This window comes from Elaeis guineensis, chromosome 10, assembly GCF_000442705.2.
Source record: "Elaeis guineensis isolate ETL-2024a chromosome 10, EG11, whole genome shotgun sequence".
Classification (NCBI taxonomy): domain Eukaryota; kingdom Viridiplantae; phylum Streptophyta; class Magnoliopsida; order Arecales; family Arecaceae; genus Elaeis; species Elaeis guineensis.
In genome coordinates, this window is record NC_026002.2 from 32782901 (window position 1) to 32801547 (window position 18647).

The window sequence follows — 18647 nt, forward strand, 5'->3', positions numbered from 1 at the left end:
TGGCTCTGTCGACTGTACCGAGTTTGAAATCAAAGGAGACTGCAAAGGAACCACGGAGGACAATAAAGAGAAGAAATTTGCAGAGAACACTGGAACATAAAGGGGCGCACTGAGAAGGCTAGGTGTCATCATTGTTTCTTCCTTTGCTGACCAAGTTGTTTCTTCCTTTGCTGACTGTCTCCTAAAGCTTATACTTTTTTCAAAGTGGAATTAAAGAGGTTAATGCTCATAGGATTTGAGTTAGATTTAGAATAAAATAGATAAAAAGTTCGTAGAGCCATTGTTTTCCTCAAGATTAACAGAATAAAAACTATTTCAGCTTTGTTATAACAGCTGTTTTGGATGTAATTTTCATTTTCAATATTACAAAACATATATTTTTGGAGTGATGATGTTATTTCACTAATAATATTCATCTTTACAGCTCTTATTTATTTCCTGAAAGTCATGTAACAGTAATAATTCAAAGCACCTGTAGTTGCTATTATTACATGCAAAGCATGGTGCACATAGCCACCCTGTGAAATGAGTCGATGGATAGCTTTGCTTGCAAACATTCATATGGTTCCTTTTTTCCCCTTTTATTGTACATCTCGGACTGTAAGCTGTTGCTAGTGACAAAGATAATGAGAAAGCACTACAGTAGAGGCATTTTTGGTATCAGGTATTATATGGTTTGTAGGGACACCGGTTGTAGGGGTCCTGTGAGCTTGTTTCTTTTCTTTGTTTTGTTCTCAGGAACCCATGTAATACCCAAGAAAAAAAGAGGCATGTCTGGTATCACTTTTGTTTTCTCTTTTTATTTTCAGAAGTTCAAGAAGAAAGTTGAATTAACTGAACAAATATATATCATAGAACTCCTTGATTTTTTTGATAGTTTATAAACCATTTACACATTTCGGGGTAACAAAAATTTACCGCTTTCAAAAAGATAAAAATAAAAGCAAGGAGTGGCTGAAGTTTCATACAAATGTTAAATCAGTTACCATGCAATATATGTGAATGTGTTTTTATTTTATAATTACATTGTAAAATGAAATAAATAATCTAATAATATTTTATTAAAAACAATGAAACTATCAAGTAGCATGCATTGAAAATTTGTAATATTATACAAATTGTTACTTGAGGGTTAGCTACAAGTTATCTACTAGCAACTAAATATCGTGCAATGCATAATAAAGAAAAAGGAATTAGTCAAAACTTTTGTTTAGAGAATTTTAATTGGAAGAGGAAGCATTATGAGTTAGCTATATATATATATTTTTTATCCGACACCAGTGTGCCGAATATCATTTATGCCATTAATGGTGTTAATAAGATCTAATACTTGATCAGAAGAGTCAAACTAGCATCACACTATTAAAGCTTAAACTAGTTTGAACACTATTTATTTAAGGTTGATCAATATTTCTCAACTTCTTTTCATCTTATCAAATAGGGTCCATCTAGATCTAATTGGATTGAGTCCAATCGGATGAGACTACCTAATCTAATTTCATTAAGTTAGATTTTAATCTGTATCTAACTTTTAGGTCCTACTTTGGAAGTCAAAAGCTGAAGAACGAACGTTAATGAGTCGAGCTTAGTTCTGTGAAATTCCCTGGACATTCTCTCTGAAAAGAGCCCTAAGCCTAGAAATTAGGAATCCTTTTAGAAATCAGATGCCATTAAATTACAATTCTCCAAATAAGTCATGAACTTTAATATGAAAATTTAGATCTTAGGGTTAACAATGTCACGAAGATTCTCTAAGAGATGACATTAGGAATATTTTTCTTTTATTTATACAATCCAAGAAAATTCATAAGATAGGGTGTCACATAATAAGTAAAAGAAAGAAAGTAATAACAAGGCCAAATCTTTGTGAGGATTATTCTATTTATTACTAAAGAACAAATGAAATATGAGACAGATGAAGATTCTCTTGAATATGATGTAAACTCTTAGAAGAAGCTACCCGGCCCTACTTGGGTCTCCATTGTTCATGACAAATTTGAGGGGATGACATGTAATTTTTTTTCAATTCCAATGAGTATAAAGTTGCCGATGCGGCGACAAAAGGAGAAGATTCATGTGATTTCAAATCCATTATTTTAATCTCCTCATCTCTTCTGCTACATTAATTTAATCATATATGTAACTATCTAAGCCAAAAACTATGCACATTAGGGAATTTATTTTAAGTATTTGTTAAGAATGATTGCCGCATAAAGCAATTCTAAGATGATTAAACAATGTCGAAAGCATGCGCAAGATCATGGAAGAAGCATGGAATCAGTAAAAGAAAAATATATGAAACCAATGCATACATAGGGTGCATTTACATACTCTGAATTAATATAATGCCTTGGTGCTGCTGCTTGAATCCACCAAAGTGTCAATGATCTATGATGCATTTATTCTTGGGATACCTTATTGGTTCATCTTACCTGAAATTAAGAGATCTATGCATCATCTCAAAACTAGAGCAAGAAGACAATGATCATGATTAGATTGACTTGCATGGCTTCAAAATCCATCTTCACTACTGCTGCGTTTGGATGAATCAGAATTAACATGGATTGAAATAGAAATTGAAAGTCATATTTTCGAATGCATTCACCTCATACCTGAATAGAATTTGAATATTAAATGATAATCCGGATTAGATTTCGGAATATTGGAGCATTTCCATTTCCCCCTCAAATGAAATGAGAAAAAAAACTCTTCCCAAATCCCAATCAAGGAATAGAAGTCACTTGTTCTCATTCCTGACTCCCTAAATATCTTAAAGGTCACCATACTTCTAAGAGAACTTATAGGTGGCATGAAGTAGGCCTGCCATGCCGAAACTTCTAATTTAATATTAAGTATGATGGTCCTTCCAAGCATCAACCACTTATCATGCAAATTAATTTGAAGCAAAGGGCAGTGCGAGTGTGGCAGACACACCAGAATGTGACAAGTATATAATTGAATCACTAAAAAAGAACTGCCCTCATCCGGCGGACAACAGGGAGGAAAACTCGGGAGTAAATTCGAGCTGTCCTCCTTTAATAGAAGATTGCTTAAATGACACCCACTCCACTTTTTCCACCGAGATATTTCTCAACTCCTTTTGGTAAAGTGAATGCTAACTTTAATATTGTTTCATCATCATTCATGATGACAGCCATGAGCACAACCAATCCCTCACTTTAATCCAACACACTGAACATCACCAATGCATCACAACAACCTGCTTCCCAAATGAAGGATGAAAGCATGGATAGCAACAGTTAAAGCCTTAGAGGTGAAAAGGATAGGAAAGAGAAAAAAAAAAAAAAAAATCACCACAAAAGAATTCACACATCATAGATGGACCATGCTTTCATTATTATTATCATTTTTAAACTTTATAAACACATATTAATACATCATTAAAAGCTAGAGCTCTAGCTCCCACCATTACATTCACTTCTTTGCTTTCACATCTTATAGAGCCACAAGATAAACCAACTCTCCAACTCCCTAAAAGCTTCAATATAAACTTCATATAGAACTATAAATATACCTATACCTAACTTCAACATCAAGCAAAAAGTTCTTTAAAGAAGATGAAAAAGAAATTAACAGCAGAAAAGAGAAACCAAAGAACCCAATTAGTTTCTCATGTATATCCAGCAGACTCTTTGGTCTACCTCTTAACTTGACACCCTCCCACACTTTGAAAGGAACTAAAGAGAGAAGAAACACCACCAAGTAATCAAACTCCTTTCTTTCCTCACATAATTGAGCAGCTATTGGGGTTCTCATCACTGAAGAAGTTTGTATATGAATCACCATGAGGTGGTGGCATCGGCATGTAAGCCGGCCTCCCATATCCGTATGCCATGGCCGGCGGGTATGCGGCGGCGGCACCGGCTTGGCCATTCATCATCATCCTCTGTTGCTGCATCAAAGCAGCCATGTACTGCTGCTGCTGCTGCTGCTGGTAGGGGTTGGCAGCAGCAATCATCTCCGGCGCTGCCACCATCCCTCCCTGGAAGTATCCGGGCGGCACGGCCCCAGCCGGGAGGCCCTGGACCGCGGCGCCGGCCGGAATATTCCCCATGTGGCCCATTGGGGCACGGTGCATGTTCCCCATCTGACCCAGATCCATGCCTTGGAAGCCCTGGCCCATCATGTTGGGGTGGTTGCCCATTGGCTGGACCCCTCCCACTCCATCATTCTTCCCACCACCCTTCTTCCCTCCATTGCTTGGATTGCCATTATTAGCATTATTCCCACCATTGCCATTGCCATTGCCATTGGGAGGCCCCCTGCTATTGTTCCCTCCTCCATTTTTAACATCTTGGGGCCCACCACCATTTTTACCACCACCTTTCTTACCTCCCCCATTGTTATTATTACCGCCCATAGCCTTGTTTTGCACTGGAATTTCTACAGCACCACCACCCTTCTTACCATTGCCACCGCCTCCGCCGCCACCGCCACCGCCACCGCCACCGCCGCCGCCGCCCTTCTTATCATTAACCATCCCATTCCAGTTAGGCTGAGCATTCATGGGCTTCATCATCTTGGGATCGTAGTCGAAGTCATCGTCGAAGCCATCCATGTCGTCGAAGTCGTCCTCATCATCCAAGTCATCGAACTCGTCGTCGTAGTCGCTCCCTTCGTCGCCGTCTCCCTCAGGTGGGAGGCTGAACTTGACTTGTTTCTGGTCCTTTTGGAAGGGGAGCTTGAGGTCCTTCAGCTGGGGGAACTTCATATCCTTGAAACCTTTCATCTGCTGCTGTAACAGTTGGAGCTGCTGCTGCTGCTGCTGCTGCTGGGGAGTTGGTTGCTGGCCCTTCTGGTCCTTCCCACCAACACCTCCTCCCCATCCTCCACCCTTCTGGAGCTTGCCATTGTCTTTCTGCTGCCCTTTCCCACTCTCAAGCTGGAGCTTTTGAAACTGGTGGCTGAGATTTTGGTTGTTTCCACCCTTTGAGCCCCAGAACTCTGCATGCTTGCCAGCCTTGTTTAGCTTCTTTATGAGGGTGGCAGGATCAACATTGCCTGAGACAATCACCTTCCCCTGCTCTGCATCTATGTTGGTCTGGTAGACCCCTAAAAATTAACAGGAAAAAGAAAATATAAAGCATCAGAGGCGCAGAGAGAGAGAAAAAAAAAAGAAGAAATTTTGTGCAGAATGTTGGAAAAGAAGACCTTGCTATAATAGCATATAAAAGAAATAAACTGAAGACTCTAGACAGAAGTTCTAAATCATAGAATAGCACTCAAAATGGGGAAGGGTAAAGTAAAATCAGGGGGGAAAAGGGGAGTGGAAATACCTTCAATCTTATGAAGCAGTTTCTTCACTTTCTTCTTGCATCCATCGCAGTGTATGTTCACTTTGAGAACACATGTCTGCAAGTGAGGAAAGAAACAAAGAAAAAGAAAACAGACAAAAAGGAGAGAAAACTAAGAACACATACCAAACACAAAAACCATGAAACAGAGCTCCAGATGAAGGGAAAAACTAAGAAACACCATTATGGGAAAAGTAATTACATGGAGAACAAAAGGGTATAAAAACAAAGAAACAAGCATGTGATGCCATTGAGCTCAGAAGAAGCAAAGTGAGAGAAGAGTGTGAAAAAGTGGAAAAGAAGAGGCATACCTGTATCTTGAGGAAGTTGATGTTATCTTCTTTACTCATCCTCACCAGCAAACAGATCAACCAAACCCAGGAATGGATTCAAAACAAGAACAACTCTTCAGATATCTGGGACACAGAGCAAGTGAATCAAAGGAAGCCAAGGCTTAACAAACAAAAACCTACAAACCAAATCCCTTCCTGTGGGCAGCTTTCCAAGCCCAAAAGAAAAACAACACACGAGTAGAAATGGCTTATATCAAGAAGATTTTAAAGCACTTTGGTGGGCATCAAAAGGACTCTATGCCCAAGCCTTGGTTTTTCTAGCCTCTTTTAGAGAGAGAAAGAGAATGACAGGGGGGGGTAGAGAGAAGGGGCAATGTCCATATGGAGAAAGAGAGCCAGCTCTGGCTATCGCTCTTTTAAGCCTTTATTTAGCCTCTCTTTTAAATTTTATTTATTTTCCTTTAATTTTTAGCACTGCTTTTTAGCTAATAAATTTGCCTTGGATTTTCCTTTAGTCATCCAAAATCGGGTTGGTACCACCGTGATGCAAGAAGCTCACGTGACGGTCTGGTCACCGCGGTGAGTATAAGATGAGGTTTCCGGCTGTGTCAGAAACCGCCCCGATATCGGTCATCGCATTAAAATCGGTGTCATTAAATGCCACTGTCGCATTCTAAATTTACGTGTCTGCCCTCATTCTTTCGTCCATATCCCCTGGCTCCTTCTAGTACATCTTGATCATCCGTTCGGGTGGATCTAGATCACGGGTCTTGATAGATCTTGGAGACGGTTGTGGTGTTGCTTTCCTAGCAATAGAACCAACACTCGTAATGTGGGTCATTTGCATGTGTTTGTATGATGGAATGGGGCATCCAAAGACAAGCAGACCAAATATACAACTAAGAGTTAGCCCTTATGATTAAGCAACAATAGCTTGTTGAAAGGAACATGAACATGTTATAGATACTAGAATCCCATGCATGGTTGGCCTTCATTGGCACATTACAAGTAGATCTCATCATACTTGTGAAAATGGCAAATAAGTTGTGGTCCATGGGATTCCCATGCGCGTGGTTGCTCGCACTGGATTTGTCCTACTCGAGACTTCATAGTTAGGACCGGATTATTTGCCAGCATAGATCTAGTAATACTTCGCTTTATCTTGCATGCTGGACACAATAGTAGCATTATGATTAGGTGAATAGTCAAGTATTATATTGAGTGATTTTGCGACTTACCCTCTTTTTTTTTTTAATTTATTTTGCCATTCGATGAAGGCAAGATCTAATGATGAATCCTTCATTTTCCCCTTATTTATCTTGCATTGTAAGGTTTTACTTATCTTCCATGTTTTAAGAGAATACTGAAACAAGTGAGAAAGTTGAATCTACATGAATCAATGACTAATGGCAAGAAGGTATTTTTGCATGCGAAAAACAATCTAAGATGTTGAATTCTGAACTAGGAAATCTTTGTATCACGCAGAAGCAACTTAGAAGTGGGTGAATTAGTGGGACCAGATTTGGGCGTGCCGGGTGGTGGAGCCAGAATATAATTGATTATGTTAGGGGTGATACGTATGGTGGTGGAGTATGATTTCAATGCCTCTGCATACATGTGTTTAGGAGATAAGGCTTGAGAAATCCCGTAACACCTGGGTAGTGTCTTAAACCATGATGAGCACCTGCAAGGCTGCAAATGGACTTTTGGATACAAAGATGATTAATGTGTCACATCATGGATAGTTATTGCTAAAACTATTATGAGCACCATTGCCGTAACTCTGAGATAAGTACTGGGAAAAACAGTTAGCAAGTATATATGTGATAATTATCTTCTGGTAAAGTTCTGAAAAAAAAAAACGGAAAAATCATGTCAAGTAATATTTAAAGACGACTCCACTTGTCTCAATCATGTTTCTTTTTCTCTTGTATGAATCGAAGTTCTCCATGCATTGAACAGTTAGAATGTAAGCATAAACCATGGACATGGTGGAAAATTTATCCCACTCTGGTATGGTTTCTTCATGGCTGGTCTTATAAAGAGTTTCGAAAGCTCTCACAGAGCAGGTGATCTATAAATCAAGGTAAAGGAACACAAAATTCCTTTCCATCTGAAAAGAAGAAGTTGATTTTTACTGTTTTAATATCATTATGCATCCATTGGAGAGTTAGGAGGAGGCCCTTTGGAAAGATAGAGAACTCATGGACCTGGGCAGACTCGATATATTTTAATGATCTTTTTGTTAATTGGGTTTCTATGATAATAGATTGCCATGGTGAAGGAGGAATAAATTTTAATTAAAAAAAATATTGGTAGTACACATGGGCATGATTTAAGCATGCTTTGTCCTCTAAAGCTTAAGTTAATTCATATTTAAAATCTTTGGTGGCGTACCACTAATTGCAGAGAAATTGATTACAAGTTTGCTGCCCATCATTTTCCTTTAGAGCATGGGGCCTCACTCTTTTGATTTAGGAAACTTTGGGTGCCATAGTTCATGCTCTTGCTGTTCTGGCAAAGAGAAAGTTATTGGCTCTGCTACTTGAAAGTGTTCATCATATAATGGAGTAATTTTAGAATGAAGTTATTGGATATAGTTCATGAGTTCTATACTAGTGCTGCAAATCTAGTGGAGATTCTTATGGCCCATAAACAAGGTGTTAAATATCTTAATAAGGCTAAGCCAAAACCCTTCTTATTCATTATTATGATCTTACAAAATGAAACATCTCAAAGTATTAAGTTTTAGCTAAAACAAGACCATGTCCTTCCAAAAATCATATCATTAAGAAAGAATATCTCAATCAGATGTTAAATCATTCTATTATTCTTGTGTTAGAGAACTCTAGCAGAAGGTTATCATCAAGCATACCCTATAAATTAAAATAAGCCTGGTTATATCAAATATACCTGCATCATCCTAGCATTTCCTTGTCTTTTCTTTTTTAACATCTTGCATAGCTCTAGCACCACATTAGGGTTTTCTCGCTAGACTTTTGGTTCAGTTAGGTTTCGATTGACCCTCTCTGATCGTAAACTACCTAAACTTGGATTTACTACAACTTCGAGAATTAATAGTTGGAGCAAAATAATTTAAAAATATCGGGCAATGTAGTTCATAGTCAAATTAAGCCACAATTCTCAGTACAATCAAATCAAAAGATCAAAAGTTAAACAAACACAATTGAACCCTAGTTGTTAAAGCAATCAATCATGAAGCTAAGAATTAGATTCCCCTAATATATTTTGTCCTAGATGCACACAAATTCTTGGCAGCCGACATGTTAATTATGAAAACAGTAAACTAATTATTCTCAACCATACCCTCTCTTTTTTTTTATCATGACAAGTTGTGGACATGCACTCCTTGATCTAATCACCACATTTCTCAATCCCCATGCTGTCCCTCACATAATCCCATCAAACACCACCTCTCCACACCTAAATCACTTCACCTCAGTGAGCATTTGTTGATACTATAGCTAGATAGCATCCACCACCTTATATAGACCTCTATAACTTCCCTACTTCTTATGGTGTATGATTTCACTCTATCACGTGGACTGTGCATCCCCTTCAATGCGTTGTGAGTCCTTTTCCTCTTTCCCTAAAGAACTCAAACATCTCACCTTCTGAGGTCCACAAAGGGAATGGCATCCGCTGGCTTGAGAAGAAACGTTACCCAATTAATAACTGAAACATACGTTACCAAGTTCGCTGCGGCCTTTGTGTACTTATTTTGCTTCCCGTAAGCTCATGTAGTTAAAAGCAAAGCAGGTGAACCTACCACACCAAACTCGCAAGGGCTTGACACTTGGGTCTACATGGTAAAAAGGCACACAAGGAGGTCCAAATCAACTTGGGTTGTTTGTGGCCATTGTGGACCAATCCCACACTTGTCCCCCAGGGGGCATGGAAGGACGAGTTTGGACCGTTGGATACTTCGAGGAGGTTAGGAGGTACAAAAGTGTCAGTGATTGTCTCCAAGTGTAAGAGATTAACACTGGAAGAAAGATCTTTTGGGGCTTTTACTGTCTCTCTCTTGGGAGGGGGGAAAAAAAAAAGATAAGAAAAGATAAAGGAAGAAAGAAGAGAGAGGGAGAGAGAACACGGAGTCCAAAAAATGCCTTGGAATTGGGTATTGGTGCTGTGTGCTTCAGGCCAGGCTATTGTTCAAGGACCTTCACTGCTATCAGAGTTGTCGGGGAAAACGCGTTCCCCGTGGCTTTCCAAAGGCTTCCACAGACAAACTTGAACGTTGGAGAAGTCTTTTTTTTTTTTTGGGAGAAACGTTACCGGGGTGCCGCTGTGTCACCCACTCCTTTTCCCCGACTGATGTGGCAAAAGGGGATTGGTGCAGTTCGCTGTATCATTTGCAACGCTGGATGAAAAAGTAAGCCGGCAATAAGCGAGCAAGCAATAGATGATATACTGATTTTTTATTAAATGATCCGAGATGTATGCGGTAGAATGATTCTATTTGAAGATTGTCGATTTGATAAGAAATTTTGCTTATGGATTTGTATCAACAGTACCGGCCTTTAAGAGATTTAAACTTTTGATTTGTAGTAAAATATTAAGAAGTATGTTTATGTTGATGTTGTATGAATTATATATTTATGATGAAAAAAATCTTAATTGGATTGTATTAGAAGGATTGATTTTATTCCTTGGAGTTCAATTGCTTGCTTTGAAAAGACCTTTAAAAAATTTGAGGAGATTTTTGATGAGAAAAAAGAGGCTTACATTATTACCTCACGCAACTTGGATTTATGTTCTTCAGTGACATGATTTATTGGGTCAAATAAGATTTTATGTCAAGCTGATGACCAGAGCCTATAAGCATATAACACTATTATGTTGAGAATCCTTTTTAAGATTGTGGCCATTTTGCATTCACAATGTACTTAAGTTAAAAGGAGGAAGTTTTTTGCTGGTAGAAAAGAGGTTTAAGAGCATTGGCAACATGCACCTCATGATATCAAAACTTATCTAAGCACGTTAGGCTTGTTTATTGAATTGTATCATGTTATATAAAAAGAAATTTCCAGAAACACACATCACACATGAGGGTAGCTTATTGTATTTGGATTATAGCTGATCATGGGCCGGACTTCGAGCCTAAGCAATATTAAATTTAATAGGATTGGGCCAAGTAAATAAAATATTTGATTTTTTTCGTGGTCAAATCTGACCCATAACCAGATCTAGTTTGGATCCAATTCAATCACTCATCACCCATGCCATCATAAATGGTAGATTGAAGCTAAGAAGACTAAATTGATTTGGGAGAAACCCTCGTAATGCTAACACAATTCATAGTTGAATTGGTTAGGTTATCATTTGTGATGCTAATCTCGGAGGAAAAATATATTAATATGAACATAACAAAATGTCAACCAAATAACCGCAAAAAAAAAAAAAAAAAGAGTGTTATGCATCTTTGAATAACTATAATATAACCGACAACCATTAAGTTATGCGCATCATATATGACATAGCATGCATTTCTGAACCATCTTATTAATTTGATGGCGGTGGCTGTATGATATCTTTTGGAGCCATTAGCATATCATATTCCAAAAAAAAATACATCTATTGATGATTATTTTTTATCAAAGAAAAAGAATATGAAAGGTAAAAATTAGAAAAAGAAAGTATTATCAATTTGTGTAACAGAAAATAAAAAAGTTGCTTTTTCTTGGTTAGGGTGATTGGCGTGACAATGAATAATATCAAAGAATGCATTGTCCTCTCTTGCCCAACCTCCCCATCCCTGTGCATGTGAATCTGCCGTCTGATGCTGCCCATTTGGCACCCAAAAACGGATGGTGACAAAATACTCTGTAACTCCTAACAGTGGATCGTTCCTCCTCCTCTCGTCAAAAATAACAAATCTTTTTAGAGCGGTTTCCATTTTTAATAAAGAGGGGGTATAGCTTCCACCCAAAAAAGAGGGGCATAGCGGGAAGCGGGATAAAAGGTGGTAATCGTGCCAATGGGACGGCCGAGACGCGGTAAATAAGATAGAATTGCTTGTGGTTACTAAAAAAAAAAAAATTATTTTATTGTTCGAGCTACCGGTACTATTGCCCGACTTTATTTCTTCCATTACGCACCTTCCCATGCTCCGGTCAAACCATTAGATTGAAATCACATGCAGCCTCACGCCCCAGATAATTGTCACGCCCTCTCTCTTTTTCTCTCTCTCTCTAAGGCAATCTTGGCCTTGAATGAGCTAGTTCCAAGAGAACCGCCCCCATATGGCACATAAATTGCACCGCAAAATATTATATAGTGCTCGATGATGGCTATCAAAAGATGAATAGCTATCAGACAAAATGATCTTAAATATATGTGATGCTTTGTTGTTGATAGCCATCGATCTCTTTATAGTAGCCATCGAGGGATGCACAACACTTTATGGTGCAATCCATATACCAGGGGATTTTGAGTCCGGTTCGAAAGTTCAAAGTTACCTTCCAATTTTGTGACCCATTGAAAGCATTTGAGTTGCAACTAGGCTAGCAGCCAAGAATGCCTCGAACCTGATTTAGTTTTATTTTATATTTTGATTTTAATTTTATTTGATTTTTAGAATGTATCGTCCAAGAACCGAACCCAAAAACTTTAGTTGCTGAGCAAAGAGTGTTACCATCAAAACAAATGGACCAAAAATGTCTATGAATAGTTTGGATATAACTTGATGAAGATATTTGACAGGCACATCCAATGAGAGAACATGCCAAGCTCGAATAATACATCAAACTCAGTTCCTAAATCTGGTTTAAAACCCTAAGCCTCCAAGGTCAGCTTGACAAACAGCGGTATGCTCATTCTAACTGATGAGCTTTCTGCCAATCTCAAGTCTCAGCAGCTTCTTTTTCGCATTCCTATTGTAATTGTACATGAGGGCTCAGTGATCTCACTTTAGGCCATTGGTCTACAGATCATTCTCACCCGGAGGAACCCACTTCAGGGAGGTTGGTTACAATCTTTTGAAAAAACAATCAAATTTTGGACTTCACCAAACAGTAATGTCCCTGCTCTTGTGACTGCCACAAGAGCATTACTGTTATGTGCACCAACCTGCCATGACTGATATGCATGCATCAATTATTTAATTCACATATAATGGGTGCATCCATCGAGGTCGAAAACATATAATGGTCTCATTCAATCCAAAGCAGGTAATTTCAGCAAGAGAATAGAAGTGGCATGTCAAATATAATACTAAGGGCATGCTTGGATAATTGGGTCCAAAATTTTATAAAAATTATAAGTTTAGGTCAATATAACCATCTAAATGAGTTATAGGCCAGCGGTCTTTATAAATGCCTAGAGAACTATTACAGTGGGTCAGCCCGAACCGTATAGGCAGCAGATGCTTTTTTTTCTCTCCCTATGGGGTTCGGACCATCCCACTGTAACGGCTCTCTTGACATTTATAAAGACAAGCTTATCCCAATCTCACTTAGATAGTATCCACGATTGCTATGGAATTTTGAGCTCATTCATCTAAACTGGCCCTAAGTTGGATTTTTTTAAAAAAAAAAAAAATCCAGCAATATCATCTTTAGCTTTTGAACTTTTGAAAGGAAGCAGAGAATAAATGGTAGGTGGGCATTGATCCACAATTGTAGCCCATATGACCAATCACCTGACTCTTTCAAACTAAGGGAAAAAAGGATGCTCACATCTAATAGCATAGAACATTTGGGATGTTAGGGGCTCAAATGATTGTCAAATCCACTGACTCCTTAAGTATATCTTTGCACAATCCACAACATATATGGCAATCTGGTCTTTGTGAAAAATGGGAGAAAAACTATCCCTTTTTCTAATGATTTTTTTAAAAAACATTTTAAGGGCCATAACAGCTCCACTCTTCCATACTTATTTCAAAATTAGACCATGCTATGTTTCAGATGAGTGCTTTAAATTTATTTCTAACGGGATATGCCTTTATGCAATGTTGCTATGGCAAGATCCACTTGCTAGGCAATCCTGCTATTATTGTACCAAGGGGCAAAACTAGTGTTTTGTTAATTGTGAATCTGTGATTTGTGAAGATCAAATAGAAGTAATAAAATGAGATTGGTAACTAGGCCAAGAATGTCAGCTTGATGTATAAGTTCAAAACTATCATCATAATGCAAGAGCTGATTGACATGAATATTATTATATTATTAAGCTGTAGCTACTTAATCCACCATTGTATCTGAAGCAGTGCCGATATGTTAAGCCAATAGCTCTCTATGATAAATAATTTCCATTTGCAAGTGATTACATTTACAATCAATTAATATATATGGGTTTCCCTTTAAGCAAACTATAAAACCCCATTCTTTGCCATTTTGGGAAAATGGAATAGTGCGATATTTGGAGGTATCTCTTGAGAACACAATTTCTTCCTAATCTGTGTCAGCATTCCTAGAAATCAAAACAGTTACAGTGATTAGGTTGTAGAACTGTATATAAAGAAGATGTGAAGGATCAGATGTAAATAATGAAACCCCAGAGACTTGCGAGATCAAAAGCATAGAATCTACCAAAATCCATGTCTTTTGAAGCCATTTCTTTGCAGAGATCACACAATAGAAGCCTAAATAAACAAATTTGATCTGGTTATCTCTACAATGCCTTTATGTCTAAGATTTAGTAAAAACATAAACCATAGTTCATACCAATTTCATAGTCCATGTTAATTCTTTTGAAAGCAGACACGAGTGGCATCATACAGTGCCAGTGTCATCCACTTTCACCAGTGAAGCCTCAACTCCCAAACAGTCAGCATTTCAAATTAAAGTTCTGATATGAACATGGCTCTTCAAACACAGCAGAGGAAAAGTTACCTCACATACACCATGCAGCAATAATCTGTGAAATGGATCTTGAACATGTAGCACAAGCACATCTCTGTCCCCACTATCTTTGATGAATGCTCGGACATGTTCCTTCAGAGTTAATAAAATTTAGGACAGGTATAAGCAAAGCAAGCATTCAAATAAAGTGACGGTCTTAAAAGGGTGGAGAAAAAACACATGAGTAGAACAGTGCTTTGTTCAGTGCCTCTAGCTTGTTTAAACCTTGCCATTACAATTGCAACAAGACTAAAGCATTATTATGTAGTCCTCAAATCAAAATTGACCTTATCATCCTAACTCTTTGAACTTGCAAATATGATAATAATTTTCATATTCTTAAGTTGTAGTAAGTTTATAAGCCTTCAGCTTTTAAATATAGGTGCTAGTTATGGTTACCTTGGTTGCTGATACGAAATGGTATCCCATGCCATGATATAAGTCATTATGTGATAACAATGGACAAAAAAGCAAAGTTAACAGAAATAAAGCTTAGGAGACTAGGAATATAATAAAACCTTTGGAAAATGGGCAAATATAAGAGCTAGAAGAAGAGGGATGCAAGCACTTCAAATATAAGTCATATTGCTGAAAAACCCTCACGACTAAAAGATATCATAAAGGGTTTCAAAAATAACAATGAAAGTATAACGATGAAAGTTATAACTAGATGCAACTGAAAGATATAAGAGCTAAGGTTTGGACAGCACCTTTGACATTTTGTTAATGTATAACATAGTCATGTGTCCCCCAAAAACTTTTGCCTAGAGTTTTGAGTTTATTGTAATGTTACTTATATAGTTGCATGATGTTAAGTTTGCATGATAAATCATCGAAAACAATCCAACAAACTTATCAATAGTAATATATACATCTACAATGATGTAGAATTCTAAGCTTTTTATAGATTGTGAGAAACTATGGTCATTTTTTTAAATATGCCTACGACTGGTACTAGGCATTGTTGTTAGTCATCATCATTGTTGTTAGTAGTGCTATTATTTATCCAAAATAATATTATTATCATTGTTATTGTTTTTATTGTGCCTAATATATTTTATTTATTTTAAATAATTAAAAAATAATAATCATATATGCATTTGCATATACATCCCTCATACTGCATATGCATTATGCAATCCCTCAACCATCCACATACCACGGCCGCCTTTCAAAACATTAGTTAAAAAATTTTAAATTGTATATAAATTAGGTGGGATATGAATTGCTTCTTACTCTTACTTTTTCATTTCTGTCATTTGATAAATGATATGTTTCCTCATCATATTTACATACCTCAGTCCCAATCTTAACCCATCTTTCCTATGTACATCACATAATACAATCAGAATATTTTACATGACCACAACGAAATTTGGGTGCGCATAAGTACAAAGGTTTTTCTGTTTCAGGGTTTTTTTTTTTTTTTTAAATTTTTTATATAGCAGCTTAATCTGATCTCAAAAGGAATGCACTGCAGATTATAAGATCTTATCTACATTGTTGCTACAGAAACTAAACAAGTTCTCAAAGAATACTCTTTTGTTATCTCTGATCATATTGAAAGAAAAGGACACAAATCAAATCCTTGCGTTGCCAGCCAAGATTTATAACATCAATCTTTCTTTCAATCAACTGCTGTGGTACTTCACTACCTCGCCTTTATTTCCCCAAAAAAAATCGAGGCAAAAAAAAAAAAAACACATCTCACAACAAAATAAATATTAAATAGACTGCAAAATAATAAATTTATAAGGATAGATCTGTCAAATCCAATGTAGCTACTAATCTACCTGAAATTAATAGAACACAGAGAAAGAAACTTAACAATTATTATCTGATGCACTACAAAAAAAAAAAAAAAAAAAAAAAAGAAAAGGAAAAAGAGACCTTCTCGAGAATCCAAGATGGAAAACGGGAAGAAGTCCTCCTCCCTCTTCAAGAACTCCGGCTTCGCCATCGGATTCAAAGATGAGAGAAAAAAAGTCACCAATCAATTTCGACGCTCTTGCAGTGATTGGAGGGGGAAAGGAGATCGAAAGGATCGGCAGTGACGAGTAGAGATGAGATGCTTTGGGTGCTAGAATATACCATTTCTCCGTATATCGAATGATGTCGTGTCGTCATGCAATCTAAGGTTGTTAGATTAGATCTCGCATCTGTCCGGATGGGGAATGTCGATCTAGACTTAAATTTGGTCGGATCTCCGGTCTGTCCCGGCCCAGGTTGTAGCTTAGGTTGAGCTGGGCCAGGCCCAACTTGTTCGAACTCAGCCTTAAATGCAACCCACTTATGGATTATGGATCTCACTTCTGATCAAAATTGATATTTAATGGACAAATAACTCTGCATCGATCCGGCGTAACCTTAGTTGTGTTCAACAGGAGAAATCTGGAGCTAAGTTGGGTTCATTTTTGCATGGATAGTGTCTCATGGTTGAGTGTCTTTTGGTCGATTTGGGTCTTGGTAGTTGGCCTTTAGGCAGTTAAATTCATTAGATTTGCATGTCAATTTATTATGTAAATTATGATTGGTTGTCAGTTAAGCGCATGACATCTACTTTGGAAATCGGAGAATGATGCAGAGGAGAGAATGAAAACATAAGAGGCAAGGTGCATATCAAAAATATTGACAGAAAAATATGATTTCCTCACTTGGCCAAATGTAAGTGCTTCTTGGGAAAAAAAAAAAAAAGGTTTACGTTTACATCCTAACATTAGAATAAACCAAATAAACCTCGGTCATAGCACTCAAAAAGCCTAGACAAAACAGTAAACAAGATTGAATGACATTAAGAATACCATTCCTTTTTACACGGTGAAGTGCAGTATATCTTTGTTTTTCTAGGTTGCATTTCGTAACCGGCAATCTATCCAGAACACTGGTAATTTAAAATAAACCTATCAAATTATTATATTTGGTATACTTTTTGGATGGCAATCCAGGTTATCTTGGCAATCCAGATGCCTTTCAGAAGATAATCTAGATTGTTTTGGGGAGAGATAGCGATCTAGATTATCACTTGTTTGGTAATATTATAAAAAAAATTTTGGACAAAATTATCTATCAAAAAAAAATCACATAAAATCAATTCTTCTACCCCCCTCCCCCGGCAACTCTCACCCTCCTCTTATTATATATGATAATATAATATAATATATTATAATATAATATACTATTATTATATTATTATTATATTTTTATAGTAACTATATTATATTACAATAATATAGTATATGATAATATATATTATATAAATCCTATTATATATAACAATAAATTATATTATATAATATTATATTGTTATATTACATTATAATATTATAATATATTATTATACTATTATATTACTATATATTATTATTATATTATTATATAATATAATAATATATATTAATTAATATCTTATATGAATATAATATAGTATTATTATATATAATAATATAGTATATTATATTATAATAATTTATTATTATATTATCATATAATATTATATATTATATTAATATATTATAATATATATTATATAAATGTTATAATATATTATAATAATATATTTTATTAATATAACATAATATATAATATAATATAATATTATATTATATTATTAATATAATATAATATAATATATTATTATATTATTAATATAATATAATATAATATATTATAATAATTTATTATGATATCATAATATAATATTATAATATATTATATTAAAATATATTATATTATATTATAATAATTATATAAATTTTATTATATATAATAATATTATTATAAGGTTAAGGAGATATTTTAGAAATTTAATTTTATATTATCGATAATTTGATTGTCATATCAAATATGTTAATCAAGATTTCAGTAATTTTACTGTAACATTATTTACATGTATCAAACACAATAATTAATATTACTGACAATTTATTTTGAAGGCAATCTAGATTATCTTTTAAGATTGTCTGACGATGCACCAAACGCAACCTAAGGGTCCATTTGGTTAGGGTTATTCTGATATAGAAAAATAAATCTTATAGATTCCTATATTTGGTGTGAAAAATATAATAAAAAAAATTGATGGATTTTATAGTTATTTTCTAAAGAAAGAAGGTAAAATACATATTATAGATGTCGGTATTTAGTAAATTTTTGAATAATGATAATTCATACTTGAT

General features: G+C 35.9%; 1 protein-coding gene and 1 long non-coding RNA gene across 2 annotated transcripts; both read right to left on the reverse strand.

The window, feature by feature from the left end:
• Positions 1-3325: 3325 nt before the first annotated feature.
• On the reverse strand, positions 3326-5957 carry LOC105052729 (uncharacterized). Its single transcript, XM_010933654.3, has 3 exons — positions 5627-5957; positions 5298-5373; positions 3326-5073 (listed from the first exon to the last, which is right to left on the reverse strand). The coding sequence occupies exons 1-3, from the start codon at positions 5663-5665 to the stop codon at positions 3746-3748; spliced, it is 1443 nt and encodes a 480-aa protein (XP_010931956.1). The 5' UTR covers positions 5666-5957; the 3' UTR covers positions 3326-3745.
• A 6761-nt stretch (positions 5958-12718) lies between these two features.
• LOC105052731 (uncharacterized) lies at positions 12719-16631 on the reverse strand. The gene is made up of 4 exons (XR_012135141.1): positions 16366-16631; positions 14299-14568; positions 14164-14216; positions 12719-14044 (listed from the first exon to the last, which is right to left on the reverse strand). It is a non-coding gene; the product is annotated as an uncharacterized lncRNA (long non-coding RNA).
• Between the last annotated feature and the right edge of the window lie 2016 nt (positions 16632-18647).

Excerpts from the sequence above, each read along its gene's own strand:
- LOC105052729 (XM_010933654.3), bottom strand. The coding sequence starts at position 5,665 with ATGAGTAAAGAAGATAACATCAACTTCCTCAAGATACAG. Across the intron at positions 5,374-5,626 it reads TCAACTTCCTCAAGATACAG|ACATGTGTTCTCAAAGTGAA; the intron begins GTATGCCTCTTC and ends CCTCACTTGCAG. Across the intron at positions 5,074-5,297 it reads ACTGCTTCATAAGATTGAAG|GGGTCTACCAGACCAACATA; the intron begins GTATTTCCACTC and ends GTTAATTTTTAG.